General features: G+C 47.6%; 1 protein-coding gene across 3 annotated transcripts in view; it reads right to left on the bottom strand.

The window, feature by feature from the left end:
- Window positions 1–7,488: 7,488 nt before the first annotated feature.
- Window positions 7,489–17,609, bottom strand: part of LOC110696396 — a 29,323-nt gene continuing 19,202 nt past the window's right edge. For 2 of the 3 annotated variants that reach the window (XM_021873682.1, XM_021873683.1), the window contains one exon: window positions 7,489–11,630. In XM_021873682.1, the coding sequence (XP_021729374.1) occupies window positions 10,193–11,329 (1,137 nt within the window). In that variant the 5' untranslated portion in view covers window positions 11,330–11,630 and the 3' untranslated portion in view covers window positions 7,489–10,192. The remainder of the gene's footprint in view (window positions 11,631–17,609) is intronic. The other variant, XR_002506282.1, reaches the window with a different exon arrangement.

The following is a 17,609-nucleotide window of genomic DNA, read 5'->3' as shown; positions in this document are numbered from 1 at the left end:
CCAATCAGGCCCTGCCATGTGTCCGCCACATGGGCCAATAGAAGCCTGCCACTTGTCAGGAGCTGATTTGTCCACCATGGACCACTTGCGTCTCCGTATGCCAAGTAGGCCACCTAGGCCCAATTTCCAAGGGAAGCCCAGTCAGCCCTAGGTTAACCTAAAAACCTAGGGCTTGACACGTTTTCCAAGGTTATAAATACTTTAATTAATCCTCATTAAAGGGGATTGAGCAATTAATTACTCTCGCCTAGAGAAGCCAAAACACATTAATCACCTTTACTTTTCCGCATTAATTACTCCTAAAACAAGTACTAACTTGATCGTCGGAGGCGGAGCTCCCACCACCCGGAGTTTCCGTTGTTTTGCAAGTACAGGCGCACGGTTCCAGTCCCGAAATTGTAACTCTCCCGCAGAACATAAGAAAACCCCGAAACATTTTGGCGTCGTCTGTGGGGAGGGTACTTTCGAGATGGCCTCAAAGTCTGAACCGAATCCAGAAGAGAGGCGTCCAGTGGATGACCCTCAAGTCTACTTAGACCAAGATATTGAGAATGAGGTCAAGGTTGAAGCACACACGACCTCAGACGGGACCCTAAGGGCCCGACGCACCTGTCACACCGAAAGGAAAGAACGAGTAGATTACCAAGATGGACCCAGCAATCTAGCCGGCCAACCGCCTGATCAACAACAGGCGGCTGAAGGATTCGCTCCCATTACAAGGAACGAACTCATGACTTTCATGAGGGGGTTCAAGGGTGAGATCCAAGAGTTGATAAATAAGAAGACGCCTGCTCCCTCCAAGGAGCAGTCGGCTAGAAAATCTTCTCAGTCTGGAAGGAGAAAGCATGTACAGGGTCGAGAGGCGACCCCCCACCCTAACTCTAGGAAGTGGGAGCCGCCTGTGATTGACTTAACAAAGTACTGCTTCCCCTCACCAGGAAAAATAAAGCCCATTCGTCATATACAAGCGGACGGGTCAAAGAAAACATGCTCAGATGCTCGGCTGTTGCTAGAGTAGAAGAAGAATGACCGACTGTCAGAGTCGGCCTCTACTTCGGACTTTCAAGATAGTCTGCATAATACCTCCATGAGGTATACTCAATAAAATTATGAGAGTCAGACAGGCGGTACCTCCTGTCGGTCTGGAATTCATAAAGATCAAACGGTACCAAACATGCCATACGTACCGCAACAACAATACTTTTTGCGGCCTTCTTTGTTTAGAGGGCAGGCGGCAAAAAATGTCCAACCTTTAGACTGGAAACTACGATTGCTGAGACTTGGAGAACAACCGTCCGCCTTCTCCAAGGAAATTACAAAGGCCGCCCAGCCGGCCAAAGTTAAGAATGTGTTAGTAGGCGCCTATGATGGCACTACTAACCCTGAAGATCATTTAATGGCGTTCACCGACCTAATGTACCTCCAAGGGTTGGATGATCCCACTTGGTGCAAGTGTTTCCCAGCAACTCTCAAAGGAATCGCACAACAATGGTTCGGCAACCTGCCGACTAGTTGTGTGAATAATTTCAGGATGCTTGCTTACTTGTTCACCTCCAATTTTGCTATGAACATTCCTACAAAGAAGAAGACCCTTGATTTAGGGACCATTCAGCAGGGTGAGAAGGAAGGACTCCTGTTTAGGGTAAAATTACCCCTAAGACACGTGGCCCTATAAAGGCTTGCCACTTGTCAAGCTTGCAATGGTCCGCAAAGGCCTAATCCTTTTGCGACTCGTGTCATTGCACCCAAATTGAGGTACAGCTCTCCCATACTATAAATAGTAGGGGCAGACCTCATTTATGGGGAGCGACAAAAAAATTCCAACATCCAACCAAACACAAATCCCATTGTAAACGCTCTCCAATCGAGAAGCACTTATTGTTCTTATTTCCTCTTCAGAAAGATTCTAACTTAATCTTCGGAGGTGGAACTCCCACCCCCCAGCCGGAGTCTCCGTTATTTGTGCAGGTACAGGCGAAGGAAGGAGCATACTAGGAAATTGTAACTCTCCCGTAGGACACATAAAAACCCCCAAACATCTGGCGCCGTCTTTGGGGAGGGTACTTTCTAGATGACTTCAGAACCTGTACTGCCGGGTAAAGGTAGCCAACCTGCTGGTGAGGTTGAGGTCCACTCGGACCAAGATACAGCCGACAACTACGAGGTTGAAGTTAAAACAGCTGCCGATGGTTCTTTTAGAATCCAGCATACTCATTCCAAAGACAAAAGGGAACGGGCAAAGCAGCAGGCAGGCCCAAGCCATCCCATCAGGGGACCGCTTGGATTAACTCCTGCTTCAAAAGGGGCCACCCTAGTCTCCAGGGATGAACTCATGAGCATGATGATGAGTTTTAAAGGGGAAATCAAAGGCCTTCTAGATAACACAGCCAGCCCCCGTAAGGGTCAGGCGGAAGAAAGGCGTCTTGGAAAAATGACGGCCAAGACAGTGAAAGGTAGAGCATCTACCCCACACCCGAAGTCAAAGGTGTCGGATAGGCCCATTGATTTTTCAAAAATTCACACTCCCATGGATGGAGCCAGAAAACCCGTCCGGCACATACAACCGGATGGAACGAAGAAAGTCTATTCTGATGCTTGGACGCTTATTTAGGATAAAAAGACTCAGCAGCGCTCCGAGTCGGCATCAACGTCGACCTTTCGAGACAGCTTACATGTCACATCAGGGAGGCACTCGAGAACAAACAATGATAGTCGGACGAGCGAGGTTTCCGCTCGACCCGGCCCTCATATCATCCAATCGACATTACATGGGACACCATACACGCCTTTTGGATCTCCTTCTTCTCAGCCGAGTCTTTTCAGGGGGCAGCAGCAGCCGCATGTCCAGCCTTTGGACTGGCAGCTCCTACTACTGAACCTTGGGGGACATCCAACGGCGTTCTCTAGGGAAATCACCGAGATGGCCCAGCCGTCAAATATTAAAAATGTGTTGGTTGGTGCCTATGACGGTACCACCAACTCGGAAGATCACCTCATGGCATACACCAACCTGATGTATTTGCAGGGTTTGGAGATGCCTTATGGTGCAGGTGCTTCCCGACAACGTTTAAAGGGATTGCTCAACGTTGGTTTGGTAACTTACCTGCCGGATGCATCAATAACTTCGAAACGTTGGCCTACTAGTTCACGTCCAACTTCTCTATGAATATCCCTGCTAAGAAAACAAGCCTTGATCTGGGGGCAATACAGCAGGGAGATAAGGAAGGGCTCCGGTCATACGTCAAGCGGTTTAACCTGATGAGGATCCAAATCCAGGGGTTGTCTGATAATGTTGCCTATACTGACTTCTTCAAAGGCCTAAAAGACGGGCCAACTTTTAAGTTTGACTTGGTTAGGAAGAGGGTCTCTACTCTTCACGAGGCATTAATGAAGGCGGAGGCCTACATCCAAGCAATGGAACTCTGCGCTGTTAAACTTCCAGCGGATTACAAAAGATCCGATAAAAGAGAGAGCCGGCCTACCCAGCCGACCAAAAGGGAGGAAAAGAAGCGGAAAGAGGTCTGGGCGGCAGAGCCACCTGGACAACAATTCCAAAAGAGAAAGAGGTCGGATCCGTATGTTCCAAAATTCGAATTCACATAGGATTGCGCATCCATTCTAAAGGAAGTTAAAAACCGGCTGAGTCTTGAAAAACCGGCACCAATGAAGAGTCCCGTGAGCAGTCGGGATAAGAGAAAATATTATCTGTTCCATGAAGAAATAGGCCATGATACTGAGGGCTGTTTCTGCCTCAGGCGGCTCTTTGACCGTCTTGCTGATGAGGTGCTCTAAAAACCTATCTTTCTAAATCAAAGGGTCCTCCCAACCAGGCCAAAGGGCCACCTTCAAAGACACCGGCAAATCAATCAGATACAGATGAGGATACCATCCTAACCATGGCCGGTGGATTTGCAGGTGGCGGGCCTACCATCCGGGGCACTAAGGATAACATTAGGAAGCTGGTCAACTTAGTGGATGAAGGCCAGTCAATTAAAAATTCATTCCCGGAGGTCCATATCTCCGAAAAGGATAGAGGAGAGGTCAGGCGGCCCCACGATGACCCAATAGTCATCGAATGTAAATTCGCCAATCAACGAGTTGGCCAGATCTTAATTGATACCGGGAGCTCATCCGACCTCAGAAGCTACCGGTACTTGGAAAAACTCAAGTATAAGCCAAGTACAATGCATCCAGCCCCATATCCTCTTGTTGGTTTTAGGGGAGGAGTAGTACATCCGGTGAGTATGGTTGACCTACCCATCCGGTTAGGAGAGAAGGGGAAGCCCGACACATGGTTGTCAAGTTTCTTGTTGTAGGGGAACTGACGGCCTACAATCTGATCATTGGCCGCCCAACCCTTAATGTTTCAAAGGCTGTGATCATCCCGTCTCTAATGTTGATTAAATTTGAGAGGGATGATTGCACAGTCGGCTCCTTGAGTGGGAACCAAAAGACGGCGAGAGAGTGTTACCTCTCGGACGTCAAACCCACATTGGTCACAGACGGCCAAGACAAGGAAGTAGTTGAACTTGACGAGTGTGATCAAGAGTTACCGGCTACTAAGGCAGCCAGTAAAAAGAGAAAGGCGGACCAGCTACTGGCCCCCGTCAAAGAAAAACAATAGCAATCACTGTTAGGGGAGAGGTTAGACGACCTCCGCCCCCAGCCGGCAGGGGAAATCATTGACATTGTCCTAGAAGACAGCCGACCAGACATAACCGTCTAAGTTGGTACGGTTGCATTTGACAACTTAGGAACCGATTGCTGAGAGAGTTCAGAGATGTGTTTGCCTTTGAAGTAGAAGAAACACCGGGAGTGTGTCCGGATCTTGCTATTCATAAACTCGCTGTGGATCCTAAGAAGAAGCCGGTCAGGCAAAAGAAAAGGAACCATGGCGAGGAAAGGTCCCAGGCGGCAGCAGCTGAGGTCAAGAAACTCTTAGATGCCGGGTTCATTCGGCAATGCTTCTACCCGGATTTGGTAGCCAATGTTGTCCTTGTGAAAAAGCCGAATGGTACCTGACGGATGTGTGTAGATTACACGGACTTAAACAAAGCTTGTCCGAAAGATAGTTACCCGCTTCCAAAGATCGACCACCTGGTCGACTCTACAGCCGGTCACACTTTGATGAGTTTTATGGATTCCTATTCCGGCTTCCATCAGATACCCTTGTGGAAGAAAGATCAAGAAAAGACGAATTTCATCACAGATCAAGGGTTATACTATTACACGATGATGTCGTTTGGGTTGAAAAATGCGCCTGCTACCTTCCAACGAATGATAAACTCTGTCTTTTATGATCAGATTGGGAGAAACGTAGAGGCATACATTGATGACATTATAGTCAAGTCCAAGTTGCAGGCGGATCATCTAGCAGACCTCCGAGAAACCTTCACCACCCTCAGACGGCATAAAGTCATGCTTAACCCAAAAAAGTGCGTCTTTGGTGTTGAGTCTAGGAAGTTTCTCGGATTTTTGATTGACCAGAGAGGCATAAAGGCCAATCCTGACAAAGTAAAGGTGATGATTGACATGCAGTTGCCTCATACCGTCAGGGAGGCTCAAAAGCTTACCGATTGCCTGGCGGCATTGGGAAGATTCCTCAATCGGTCAGGAGACAACTGCCTCTAGTTTTTTCAAGCAATAAAAAAGAGTTCAAGATTTGAATGGGGTGAAGAGGCTGAGGCGGCATTTCAGAGGCTGAAACAACACTTGCATTCTTTGCTAAGATTAGTGAGTCCCCTACCCCAGGAGGCTCTCTATATGTACTTAGCCGTCTCAGATCATTCCCTAAGTTTCGTTCTCCTTGCTGAGAGAGACGACAACCAGCTCCCGGTCTACTTCATAAGCCATGTCCTTCGGAACGCTGAACTTCGCTATCCCATGATTGAAAAATTTGGTCTAGCCTTGTACAAAGAATTCAAGCGGCTGAAACCTTATTTTCTGGTTCATCCGGTGACCATCTATATTGATCAGCCGCTCAAACGGCCTATCACCACTTTAGAGTCATCCGACAGAATGATTAAATGGGCCGTGGAGATTCAAAGCCTGGAAATCACTTTTGAACCTAGGCGGGCAGTGAAGGGTCAAGCTTTTTCCGACTTCATTGTTGAAATGACAAGGCCGGTATAGCCAGATAATACTGATCAATTTTGGAAAGTATACGTAGACGGGAGCTCTACTATGCACAGTTGTGGGGCAGGCGTAATTTGTCATTCCCCAGAGGGGGACAAATACGAGTATGCTCTACTGTTCAAGTTTCAAGCTTCAAATAATGAAGCAGAGTACGAGGCCCTACTAGCCGGTATCCGCATGTGTAAGGCAGCCGGGGCAAGGAGGGTGGACGTCTGCTTTGATTCTCAACTCATCGTTAACCAATACCATGGTGACTATGAAGCCACCCATCCGGTCATGATTAAGTATCTTCAGGCGGTTAAGGAAGAAGCCGGGGCATTTGACGAATTCAATTTAAGTCAAGTACTCAGGTCTGAGAATAATCAGGCGGATGCATTACCAAAACTGGCGTCATCCGCCACTTGTGATATGCCTAGGTCAGTCTTCTAGGAAGTCATGGAAAAGAAAAGCATTGAACATGATCCCATTGGAATTCTAGATCGAAGCGCTACTTGGATGGATACCATCCGGGACTACTTGGTAGACGACACTTTGCCGGGTGCATCTTTAGAAGCGGCTGCCCTCAAGAGACGAGCATTAAGTTTTGTCATGCATAAGGGTGAACTCTTCCGAAAGGGTTGCCTACAGCCGTTATTCAAGTGTGTAACCCCAGAAAGGGGAAAGGAAGTGCTAGAAGACCTTCATGCCGGCTTCTGTGGATCACACATTGGCGGCAAGATTCTTGCAAAGAGGGCCAGGCAGCAAGGATACTTTTTGCCAACTCTTAAGGCAGATGCACTAGATCTGGTAAAGAGATGTGACAAATGCCAGAGGTTTGGCCGGCTAATCCGTCAGCCGGCTACTAATCTAACGGCTATCTATAGTCCTATTCCGTTTTCCAAATGGGGCATGGATATTTTGGGGCCATACACACCTGCCCCAAGCTGCAGAAGATACATTTTAGTAGCCCTTGATTACTTCAAAAAGTGGGTTGAGGTAGAAGCGGTAAAGGGCATCAAAACTAAGGATGTCATCTCCTTCATCTAGAAAAATGTCATCACCCGGTTCGGTGTTCCTTTGTCAATGGTCTTTGATAATGGTCCGCAGTTCGAAACGCCTGTCCTCAAAACTTGGTTGCAAGACCAAGGAATTTCACATTATTTTGCATCCGTAGGTCGTCCCCAGGCAAACGGTCAAGTAGAAGCTTTTAACAAGCTCATCTCAGGCGGAATCAAGAAAAAGATTGAAAAAGCAGGCAGTCTTTGGGCAGAGGAGTTGACCCATGTTCTTTGGTCTATCAGAACGACTGAGAAGGGGTCAACCGGTGAAACCCCATTTCTTATGGCATACGGCACGGAGGCGGTGCTTCCCATTGAATTGTATGAACCAACACTTCGAATCATGCTATATGACGAAGACGCAAATTGGGAGGCCATGCGTCTGGCTTTAGATTCTCTTCCTGAAAAAAGGGGCAATGCCGTCTTATGTCATGAGATCTACCGTCTGAGAATGATGAGAGCTTACAATAAAAGGGTGCGCAAAAGACCCCTTAAAGTAGGAGATTTTGTACTGCGTAAGCTTGAAGCAACCGGTAGGGCGAATGAGCAAGGGAAGTTAACTCCCAATTGGGAAGGACCCTACCGGATTTTTGGAGAAGTTAGAAACGGCACTTACCGCCTGGAAATCCCAGACGGAATGTAGCTGCCTTGTACCTGGAACGTAGATAACTTGAAAAAGTGCTACTACTGAGGAATTTGTAATTTTTGAAAATTGTATTGAAATGTGAAAGTATATAATTTCCATTCATCCAAATTGTATTAGCACCTGTCTAGTGCAAAAACAAAGATGGAAGAACACTTATAAAAAATCACTGCTCCAAAAAGAGCAGTCATCCGGCGACACCTATCCGGGTGAAATTGTCGAAGAGAACAACTCCCTTCCGGGTGATACACTGTTCTGGCGGTCATAAGACTCGAACGACATTACTGACACATCATTGTAGGTAACAAACAACCGTTCAAAATGATCAATTGCACCGAGGATTCAGCCGGCATATACCAAAAAGTGGTCCATGCGGCAAAAATCAAAATCCTAGTAAACACACCAACCGGTTTTTGCAGCAAAGCATTGCACACGGCTAGGTATTTCGGATAAACACATTTAAAAAGAATGATGTTACTTCAAGTATAAAATCTCACGTTAAATAAATATGGGTTAGGAAAACCGGGCCTTATCCAAAGGATACCTAGACGGTTTACCGTTGATAGATAAACAACCATTCTATTTTTTTTGTTTTGTTGTATTAGCTGGTATGAGATAGATGTATAGTTTGATGCCTTATCCGGCAGACAATAGGACGACTGCTTGTTTATCGTTGGAATAAACAAACAGCCATTCTATTTGCGTTCCGTTGTATCAGCCGAAATGAGAACAAAAATACTTGTAGAAATAGTGCAAAACATTAACTGATGCAAGTATATGTAAAAGGAAAAATCGACTGAGTTGGTTAATAGATTAGAATTAATGAATGTTAACCGGACCCATGTCCGGGAAAAGTACAGATACCTACACGGCTCGCAGGCCGGTAAAAGAAGATTGTTTATAATAACAGAAGATGGTTTATGATTGTTGTTGCTGCTGAGATTGCTACTGAGGTTGCTGATCCTCCGGCTGCTGAGTTTGCGCTGTTTGAATTTAAGCCGACTACACAACAGTTTTTCCAGGCTGGTTTTTAGTCTGGGTCTCCTGATGCACCTCATCCGGCTGGCTCTCCGTATTCCGTTCGACCCACTCCTCAAAAAGGGGAGGAGGGTCAGAACCGAGTACCTTAGCCTTGTATACTTGAGAAGCATACAGGTACCGGAGATTGAAGTACTCGAACTCATAGTCCGGATGAATGAGACTCCAAGCCAGCTTCATGCGCTCCTCGCAGTCGGCCTCGTTCTCTTTTATCAGGCGGACTTGCTCCTTTTCCAGCTTTTCTTTATGAGCCGCCTGATTCAAAGAAAGCTCACCCTTCAGCCGGCTGACGTCCTTGCGAAGATCAACATTTTCTTTATCAGCATTTTCCAGAGCTTTAAGATCTGTTTGAAGGTCTTTGACCTTCAACTCAAGCTCATCAACTCTCTTCATTGCAGCCTCCCCAGCCGCAACTGCTTGTCTTAGTGCTTCCTCCTGTTCTAACGCCTTTTGTTTAGTTTCAAAGTCAAATGAAAGAGCATTGGATTGGCAGACGTCAATAAGCTCAGATGCACGTCTCTGAGCGTCTCTTACCTCCTCCTGCTATTTGCGCAAGGGGACATTAATCCCATCCACTCTAAGCATCACCTGTGATATTAACCGAGAAGAGTGTTAGAAAAATAAGGACAAAACATTTGCATCCGGTAAATAAAGTTCATTGCTCAAGCATATGTTATCCGGTTTAATTACCTCAGCAAGGAGAGAAGTGATTCGGTCAATATTGACCGTGTGCACAGCCAGCACAGCGAGAAGAGTGTTAGAAAAATAAGGACAAAACATTTGCATCCGGTAAATGAAGATCATTGCTCAAGCATAGGTCATCCGGTTTAATTACCTCAGCAAGGAGAGAAGTGATTCTGTCAATATTGATCGTGTGCACAGCCGGCACAACCTCTTTTTCAGATCGGGTAAGAGTCTTATTTCTTCCACCACCATTTCGAAGTGGGGAATTGATTGCAGGCTCTTCCCTGCTGTAGTAGGCCAGAAGCAGCCGGGGCAGCCACTTTTGGTGCCTTAGAAGCCGGCTGAGGTATGTTTCCAGCCGGTCTTTTGTGCATACTCGCTAAAGAGCGAGGAATGACTTGGCTCCCGGCCTGAAAGCAGTCAAGTATAATACATCCGGTTAAGAAATCATTTAAGTGTAATACATCTGGCAAAGAAAGTAACAATGCAAAGAAAAATGGCTAAGGAAACGCAGACTACCCCGACATTCTTGGCGGCCAGTGCCGCCTTCTTCTCTTCAATCTGCTTCTTCCTTAGAAGAAGGGCAGATATAGTAGGTTTCTTCTCCGAAGGCACCATTCCTTTATCTACTTCGGCAAAGAGGACAAATACTGGGTTAAAAATCTGATAAACATATGCATCCGGTAAATATTCGGTCATGTGGCAACCTACCCTTAGTAAACATAGTGCTAAGATTACAAAGAGACAAGAAACACTCGTCCTTAAACCAATCCGGATGGAGAACCCATAATTGGGGGACTATAATTTCACTCCCATCATCCAGCCGGGCTGTTGTCTTAAGAAAGAGGACTTTGTCCATTATCTGGTCCCAAGCCTCAGCTTGCACTTTTGGGAGAGCACATTTCCTACCCAGCAAAGCTGGATGCTTATTGTATCTACGCAGCCGGTGGTTAAGTTGGGGGGATGGGGAAAAGACGACATAAAACTTGCTCTTCCAGTTACTCCATTTGGACGGCTTGTCCAAAGTCATCATAAATTCCGGGACCATAGTTAAAGTATACCACGCATTACACCCACCTGGCGCTCTACTGAGATAGTGCATGTGCGCAAAAGCTTCCCAGCTTGGCCTAACATCCTGCAACTCGCAGGCGGCAATGTATCCAAGAATGTTGACCCATGAATTGGGGGTCAACTGCCATACACCCAAGTCATACCCCCTTAGTATGGCTTTTACGCAGTGATGGAGGGGGAACCGGAGGCCGGCTGTGAATGCGGCCTCGTAACAGCCAAAGTAATTGTCGGCGTTGTCCACGTCGTCGGTCCAAACGACGCTTGCCTCTACAGGCGGTACAACCACTTCCCATTTCTCCCCAACCGACTTCTTCTTTAAGAAAGCAGGAAGAGTGGCGTTTAAAGTGACCACATCCCTGGCGGACATAGTCATATCGGTTGGATCCCCCTTAGCCGGCCATTTATAGGCTTCCTCATCAATAGGGGCAGCCTTTTTAGAAGACTCTTCGTCAGAGCCGGACTCTTCATCATGCGATCCCTCACCGGATCCCTCACCGGACTCTTCGGCATTAGAGCCAGAACTACCCAAAATGCTATTACCCGGGGTGCTAGGTATACCCGGGGTGCTAGGTACACCCAGGGAGTCTTGCGGAGTATCCTCGTTTGGAACTCTCTCAGACGGTTCCGCCGTCTGCTCTTCATTTAAAGGGTCAGCCGGATCAACGGCTGCATCATCGGACTTGTAATCAGGATCTATTTCCGTCCATCTAGTCCGGGCCATTCTGTCCTGCACATGAACAGAAACGGTCGGATTCGAAGAAGGTGAAGGTTATCCCAAGCACCCCAGACGACATTCCCAGTCCTAGACTCAGTCGTCCCTGGTGACCGGCTGACCACTGTCGTAGGCTGTGCCGTGTTTATATTGGTGGAGTCCATATCCTAACTCTATATGCACAGCCGGAAAATAAAAGGAAAAAAAATAATAACAAAGGGTTTAGACGGTACCTTAGAATATGAAGCTTGGTATATAAAAATTGGCTTGAAGTCACCTTAGGCAGAGAACTCCACGAATGTGTTTAAAGCTGAAAAGACAAAAGCACAAGTTAGCCGGTTATTCATAAACTCATTCAAAGACACCATAGACGGAATTATCCGCCTGTGTTAGCTAGACGACTGACTAAACAAATGTGCGAAGTTCATCCCAAGATATCCTAGACGGTATTCAGTGGGTAGGTTCAAAAAGACCCCATGCGGTGCAACACCGGATGTGGAGTTATGATTCAAGAAAGCAAGTTGCTCTCAAAAACCCCAGGAGGAGTAAAAGACCGGTTGGGAGATTATTACACATTTGTAAAAGCTAGCTAGATTAAATTGTAAAGTTCACTCCACGATACCCCAGACAGTATCAAGTGAATTGGGTCAGAATTACCCCAGACGGTTTAAAGACTGGATGGGGGCTATGAAAAGTGTTTCGGGGTTTTCTGATGTCCTGCGGGAGAGTTACAATTCCGAGACTGGAACCGGACGCCTGTACCTGCAAAACAACGGAGACTCCTGGTGGTGGGAGCTCCGCCTCCAACGGTCAAGTTAGTACTTGATTAAGGAGTAATTAATGCGGAAATTAAAGTGATTGGGTCTCTCTAGGTGAGAGTGTTTAATGTGTGTAATCTGCGTGTAATCCCCCTTAATGAGGATTAAGGGAGGTATTTATAACCTCGGGAAACGTGCCAATATAGATTTAGGTTAACCTTGGGCTGATTGGGCTTCCCTCGGAAGTTGGGCCTAGGTGACCGGTTATCCCAGGTGTCATGGGAAGGACACGTGTTGTGTCGTAATTGGTCCAAGGTGGACGGATCATTGCTTGACACGTGGCAGGCTCCTATTGGCCCATGTGGCGGACACATGGCGGAACTTGATTGGTCAACTTGTCAGATGGTGATTGGTGGGAGCAAAATCCCCTAATCATTTGCCCCTCACAGGTGGCACGTGACTGGTCACGTGTTACCTGTGACAGGTGTCGCACTGTAACAGGCGACGGCCTGCTACAGGTGTCAATCGGCGAAAGGCCGAGAGATTCTCCCGCCCAAATTATGAATTCTGGAAGTGACCCTTCGCCTTCTCACTTCGCCTATATAAAGGAGTGTTAACTTCGGTCATTTTCACACTTGAAAACTTTGTGAGAGAACATTCGGACCCCTGAACTTGCTCTGACATTTTGGACTCTTTCTGCCTACCGCCTGCTCTGACAAGCCGACTGCAAAGGATTTTCAGAACTTCATCAATCGTCACTCGTTCAGGTAACTGTCGGTTCTCTTACTCTTAATTTTCTCTTTATTCTTTTTTGAAATGGCACCACGGAAGCACACGACACGACCTAGGTTAGTGATCAGCCGGTCACCGGGGACGGCTGAATCTAGGACTAGGAGTGTCGCCTGCCCTTTTCTGGACCCATCTTTGCCCTTTATTCAAAGTCCGACTGTATCTGTGTCTATGCAGAACATGATGGCCAGAACAAAAAAGACTGGCAGGATCTCAAATTCAGACGGCTCCTCCCACAGGGTGCCGATTAGTGAAACATCTGACCAGGCGCCAGATGTGGAAGTGAAACAAAGCGGCTTGAAAGCCGGTAGTTCTGAGGGAGGAGTCAAAGTGACCCCTTCCCATTTTACAGTTGACAATTCTTCATTCTCTCCTGCTCCTTTTAAAGGAGAGGAGGCGGGCCCCTCCGGGAGAGGGGAGGAGTCGTCCTCTTCGGACTCGTCAGAGGACGATTCCGAGTCTAGCTCTTCTGGCCATGCTTCTCTGGACACAGAAGAGAAAAACAGACGCTTGCAAGAGGCGAGGCTTCTCACGCAGTGGAGAAGGGGGACGATTAGGCGGAGCCATCTGCCTCTCACCGAGAGCAAAATACCCCCTACTACTGCACGGTACCTCGGGGCTGGATCACGGCCATGCAAGAGAAAGTGGAGAGCTTTATCGCAAACCACACAATGGGCCCCGGCTTTTTAGTGTTTGTGCCGGATCCAGAAGACACAGTCGTCTGGCCGGCTTGTACCAGTTATGATAGCGCCTGCTTTGGCTGCTACGAGGCGGCCATCAAGGCTGGGCAACGCTTCCCACTACATCCGGCTGTTCAGCGGAACTTGGATGGGTATGAGTTGGGGTTATGGAAGTTAGCCCCGAACTCCTGGGTCAACGTACTCGGCTATGTGGCCGGGTGCGAACTGCACGGGGTGGAGCCGAGCTTCAAGGCTTTCGCTCACATTAACTACCTCAGCCGGACCCCTAAGGCAGGCGGTACCGGCTGGTATCAATTGACGAGCCACAGGTGCTACCTCATGACGAGAGGTAAAGCAAACAAATGGAAGGACTGGCGGAGCACCTTCCTCATCATTGAGAGTTCACACACAGAGCTGAACAAGAGCTTCAAATGGCTCTACGACGAGTACTTTTTGGCCGCCTGTGGCCTCAGCAGTCGGTGCTCAAGAGGTAGCCGGCTTGTCGAATACTCTGTTGTTCCATGCATTTCTTGTTATGACTTATTAACTTTTCTATTTGTTTTTGCAGCGGACGGTATGAGCAAAATTACCGCCTCCAAGACTGCGACAGCCATGTTGCGGGCCTCCATCATGCAACAGTCTTCAACCGACTCCCCTAACAAGGGGGCACCCTTGGTGGGCTTCGAACCTTTCACCCTCTTTTTGGAGTTGTGTTTATGCATATACTGACTTCTTCTTTTTTAGACGGGCGCTCCAAGAGCTTCTTCTTCCCAACAGCCGGACCCCAAGGCCCGGAGGACGACTGTTGCGAGCTCTCCTGGTTCTGCCAGGAAACATGCGGCGGCTGAGAAGCAGTCGGCCACTTCTTCTAAAACTCCAGCTGGGCCGCCTAGAAGTATGAAGTTGTCCTTGTAAATTTTAGACTTGCTCCCTTTTCTACTAGGTCTAATCCGTTTGTTTATGCTTGATGCAGCCGGCCCTCAGGAGCCTGACTTGGTCGAGGTGGCCAAGTCTATGATCAAGGCCGTTCCTCCAGCTGAACGAGAGGCGGTCAGGGGTGTCGGCACCCTTGACCTAGACGGGATTGCAGGGGTCCTTGCTGAGGTATACTTAGCATATGTTTGAGTATTTGAATTCCAGGACGCCTGTTTTCTTTTTTGTTTGGAAACTGACGCCTGTTCCCCTTTTTACTTAGGCCCTGCTCCGAGTGAACGGCCTTCGCAAGCCGCTTGACCGGAAGAACAAAGAGGTAAAGGCTGCAAAAGCTATGGCCGCCTCTGACTGTGATAAGGCAATGTTTCAAATTGCCCAAAATGAAGTTCTGACCATTGATATTCTTTATTATCAGGCGCAGGCTACCGCCGCTATTCGGGCTCAGTTAGAGGCGAACCAGAAGAGGAATAGCGAGCTGGAGGCGACCATCAACAGCCTCAAGGCCGAGCTGAGACCTCTTCGCCAAAAGATGTCCTCATACGAAACCTTGGAGAAATCCTTGGCGAGCATAAAGGTACGCCTGGTGACCCAGGAGAAGATTCTTACTCAGGAGCTCTCGGAAAAGGCCGAGCAAGAAAAGAAAGAGCAGGTCCGGGAGATGATGGAAGACTCTGCTCAAATCCAGCGCATGACATGGGGCCGCCTCTTCCCTAATGCCGACTTTGCCTCATGGGAAAAAACGTACCGCCAGTGTTCTGATACATATAATCAAGAAATCCTGGCGGCTGCTGAGGAAGAGGCGTTGGAGGAGGAGGAGCAGCCGGTAGTGGCGCTTGTGCCGCTTAGGGGTAATGCATCAAAGAAGGATGCAGCTGAAGCCGAGTCTAGCAAGAAGAGTGCTGACCAGGCGGCAACTGCTATTATTGAAGATCTGCCCCCTTCTTAAGCTTTATGTCTTCTTGTCACGGCCTGCGTGCCGTTTGTTTTGTATTTACCCGGCCTGGGGGCCGGGGCTCTGAATATTTTGCCGGTCTTTGATGACCGGCTTCTTTTTAATGAATTTTTTTTTTTGCTTCAAATTTGTTTAAGTATTGAATATTCTGATATCCAATTGTACACTATACCGACTGTTTTACATGGCCGATAGTTGCAGACAGGTACGGATAGTTAGTCACGCCGCCTATGCCCCTGGACGACTGGTTGTCTGTTTCCAGGCTAGACGATCAGTCAACCATTTATCCAATCGGTATTCGAACCATTTTAAAGACTGGATCCCCTTTAGGCAGGCGGTCCTGTCATTTGTAAAATTAACCAAGTAGGAAAGTGGTTTGACCAAGTAAACATGATTGTTACCTAGTCGCCAAGTAACTGAGTAGTAGAGGTATCAAGCGGTTGGTACCGGTTGTTCCCCTTTATTCGCCAATGTTTGTTGGCTTTTAACTCATAGGTTGTTAACCTAGCAGGAGTAGTGGTTGAGAACCCCTGTTTGCTAAATACAGGCGGACGACTCATACCTTTTAGGCTCCATACTAAGTTTGAGAGAGTGACTATGAGTTAACTTTGGAGTTACTCAGTCGCCGTCACTCCTGCTTGAGTAGTAAAGGTACCAGGCGGCGGAGGCCGGCTGAACCTTTTGATTCGTCAATGTTTGTTGGCTTTTAACTCAAGAGGTACCCCCTGCATTTATCCCAAGTAATACAGGCGGTCATCTGACTCAGATGTCAACTGCTACCACTGGTTTGGTTAGTGATAAGAGTTATCCTTGTCTCAAAAACGGCTACGTGGTTGCCCTTGGGGACAGTCGTATAGGTGTCGTGTAATTAGTTTATAGATCAATGTTCCACCCAAAAGGGAGCTGCTCTCTGCGACGAATTTCATCCGGAGGGATGCCGCCGGACGCCTGCTATAATGTTGGGACAGGTCGTATTAGTTTTGAAGATTGGATCAGTTGGCTTGGCGCCTGGTCTGATCATTTGGCTTGTGGCCTTGGTTAGTTCTTGGTGAACGTAGGTGTTAAGTAAGAGGAGGGTAGCCGCCTGTTTAGGCACAGGGTCGGCCAGGCCCTAATCTTTTTTAGCTAAGTATAAGGGGGGTGGCTGTGTGCTTTGGAACCAGTCGGCCCTCTTCTATGGAGAGTAGCCGACTATATGTCCAAACGGCGTGCCCCTATGGTGAGTAAAATACTCGATGGAGAGTAGCCGACTGTAAAGGTACAGGCGGCATGCCCCTCTGAAGATAGAGTAAAATACTCAATGGAGAGTAGCCGACTGTAAAGGTACAGACGGCATGCCCCTCTGAAGATAGAGTAAAATACTCGATGGAGAGTAGCCGACTGTAAAGGTACAGGCGGCATGCCCCTCTGAAGATAGAGTAAAATACTCAATGGAGAGTAGCCGACTGTAAAGGTACAGACGGCATGCCCCTCTAAAGATAGAGTAAAATATTCAATGGAGAGTAGCCGACTGTAAAGGTACAGGCGGCATGCCCCTCTGAAGATAAAGTAAAATACTCAATGTAGAGTAGCCGACTGTAAAGGTACAGACGGCATGCCCCTCTGAAGTAAAATACACAATGGAGAGTAGTCGACTGTTTGTTAGTAGGCGTGCCCCTCTTAGTACAAAATTGAATATTAAGTATGCAAACTTTTATTAAGTAGCCCTTGACTATTTACATCATTCAAAAGAAATATTTCTTAAGATTATCTACATTCCAAGTCCGAGGCAACGGTTGTCCGTCTGGTGTTCCCAGACGGTAGGTACCGTCCCTGACCTCTTCACAGATTCGGTAGGGTCCTTCCCAGTTGGGAGTTAGTTTGGCAGACTCATTAGCCCTACCAACTGCTTCTATTTTTCTAAGTACAAAGTCCCCCACTTTGAGTGGACGCTTGTGTACTTTTTTGTTGTATGATCTAGTCATTCTCAGGCGGTAAATTTCATGGCGCAAGACAGCATTGCCCCTCCTTTCAGGAAGTGAGTCTAATGCCAGGCGCATGGCTTCCCAGTTTGCCTCTTCGTCATATAGCATTACTCGAAGAGTCGGCTCGTAGTGTTCTATTAGAAGAACAACTTTCGCACCATAAGTTAGGAGGAATGGAGTTTCTCCAGTCGCCCCTTTTTCAGTCGTCCTAAT

This window comes from Chenopodium quinoa, unplaced genomic scaffold (genome assembly GCF_001683475.1).
Source record: "Chenopodium quinoa cultivar QQ74 unplaced genomic scaffold, ASM168347v1, whole genome shotgun sequence".
In the NCBI taxonomy this organism is placed as follows: domain Eukaryota; kingdom Viridiplantae; phylum Streptophyta; class Magnoliopsida; order Caryophyllales; family Amaranthaceae; genus Chenopodium; species Chenopodium quinoa.
Note: the sequence above shows the minus strand (reverse complement) of the source record. Positions and strands in the feature narration are given on the sequence as shown.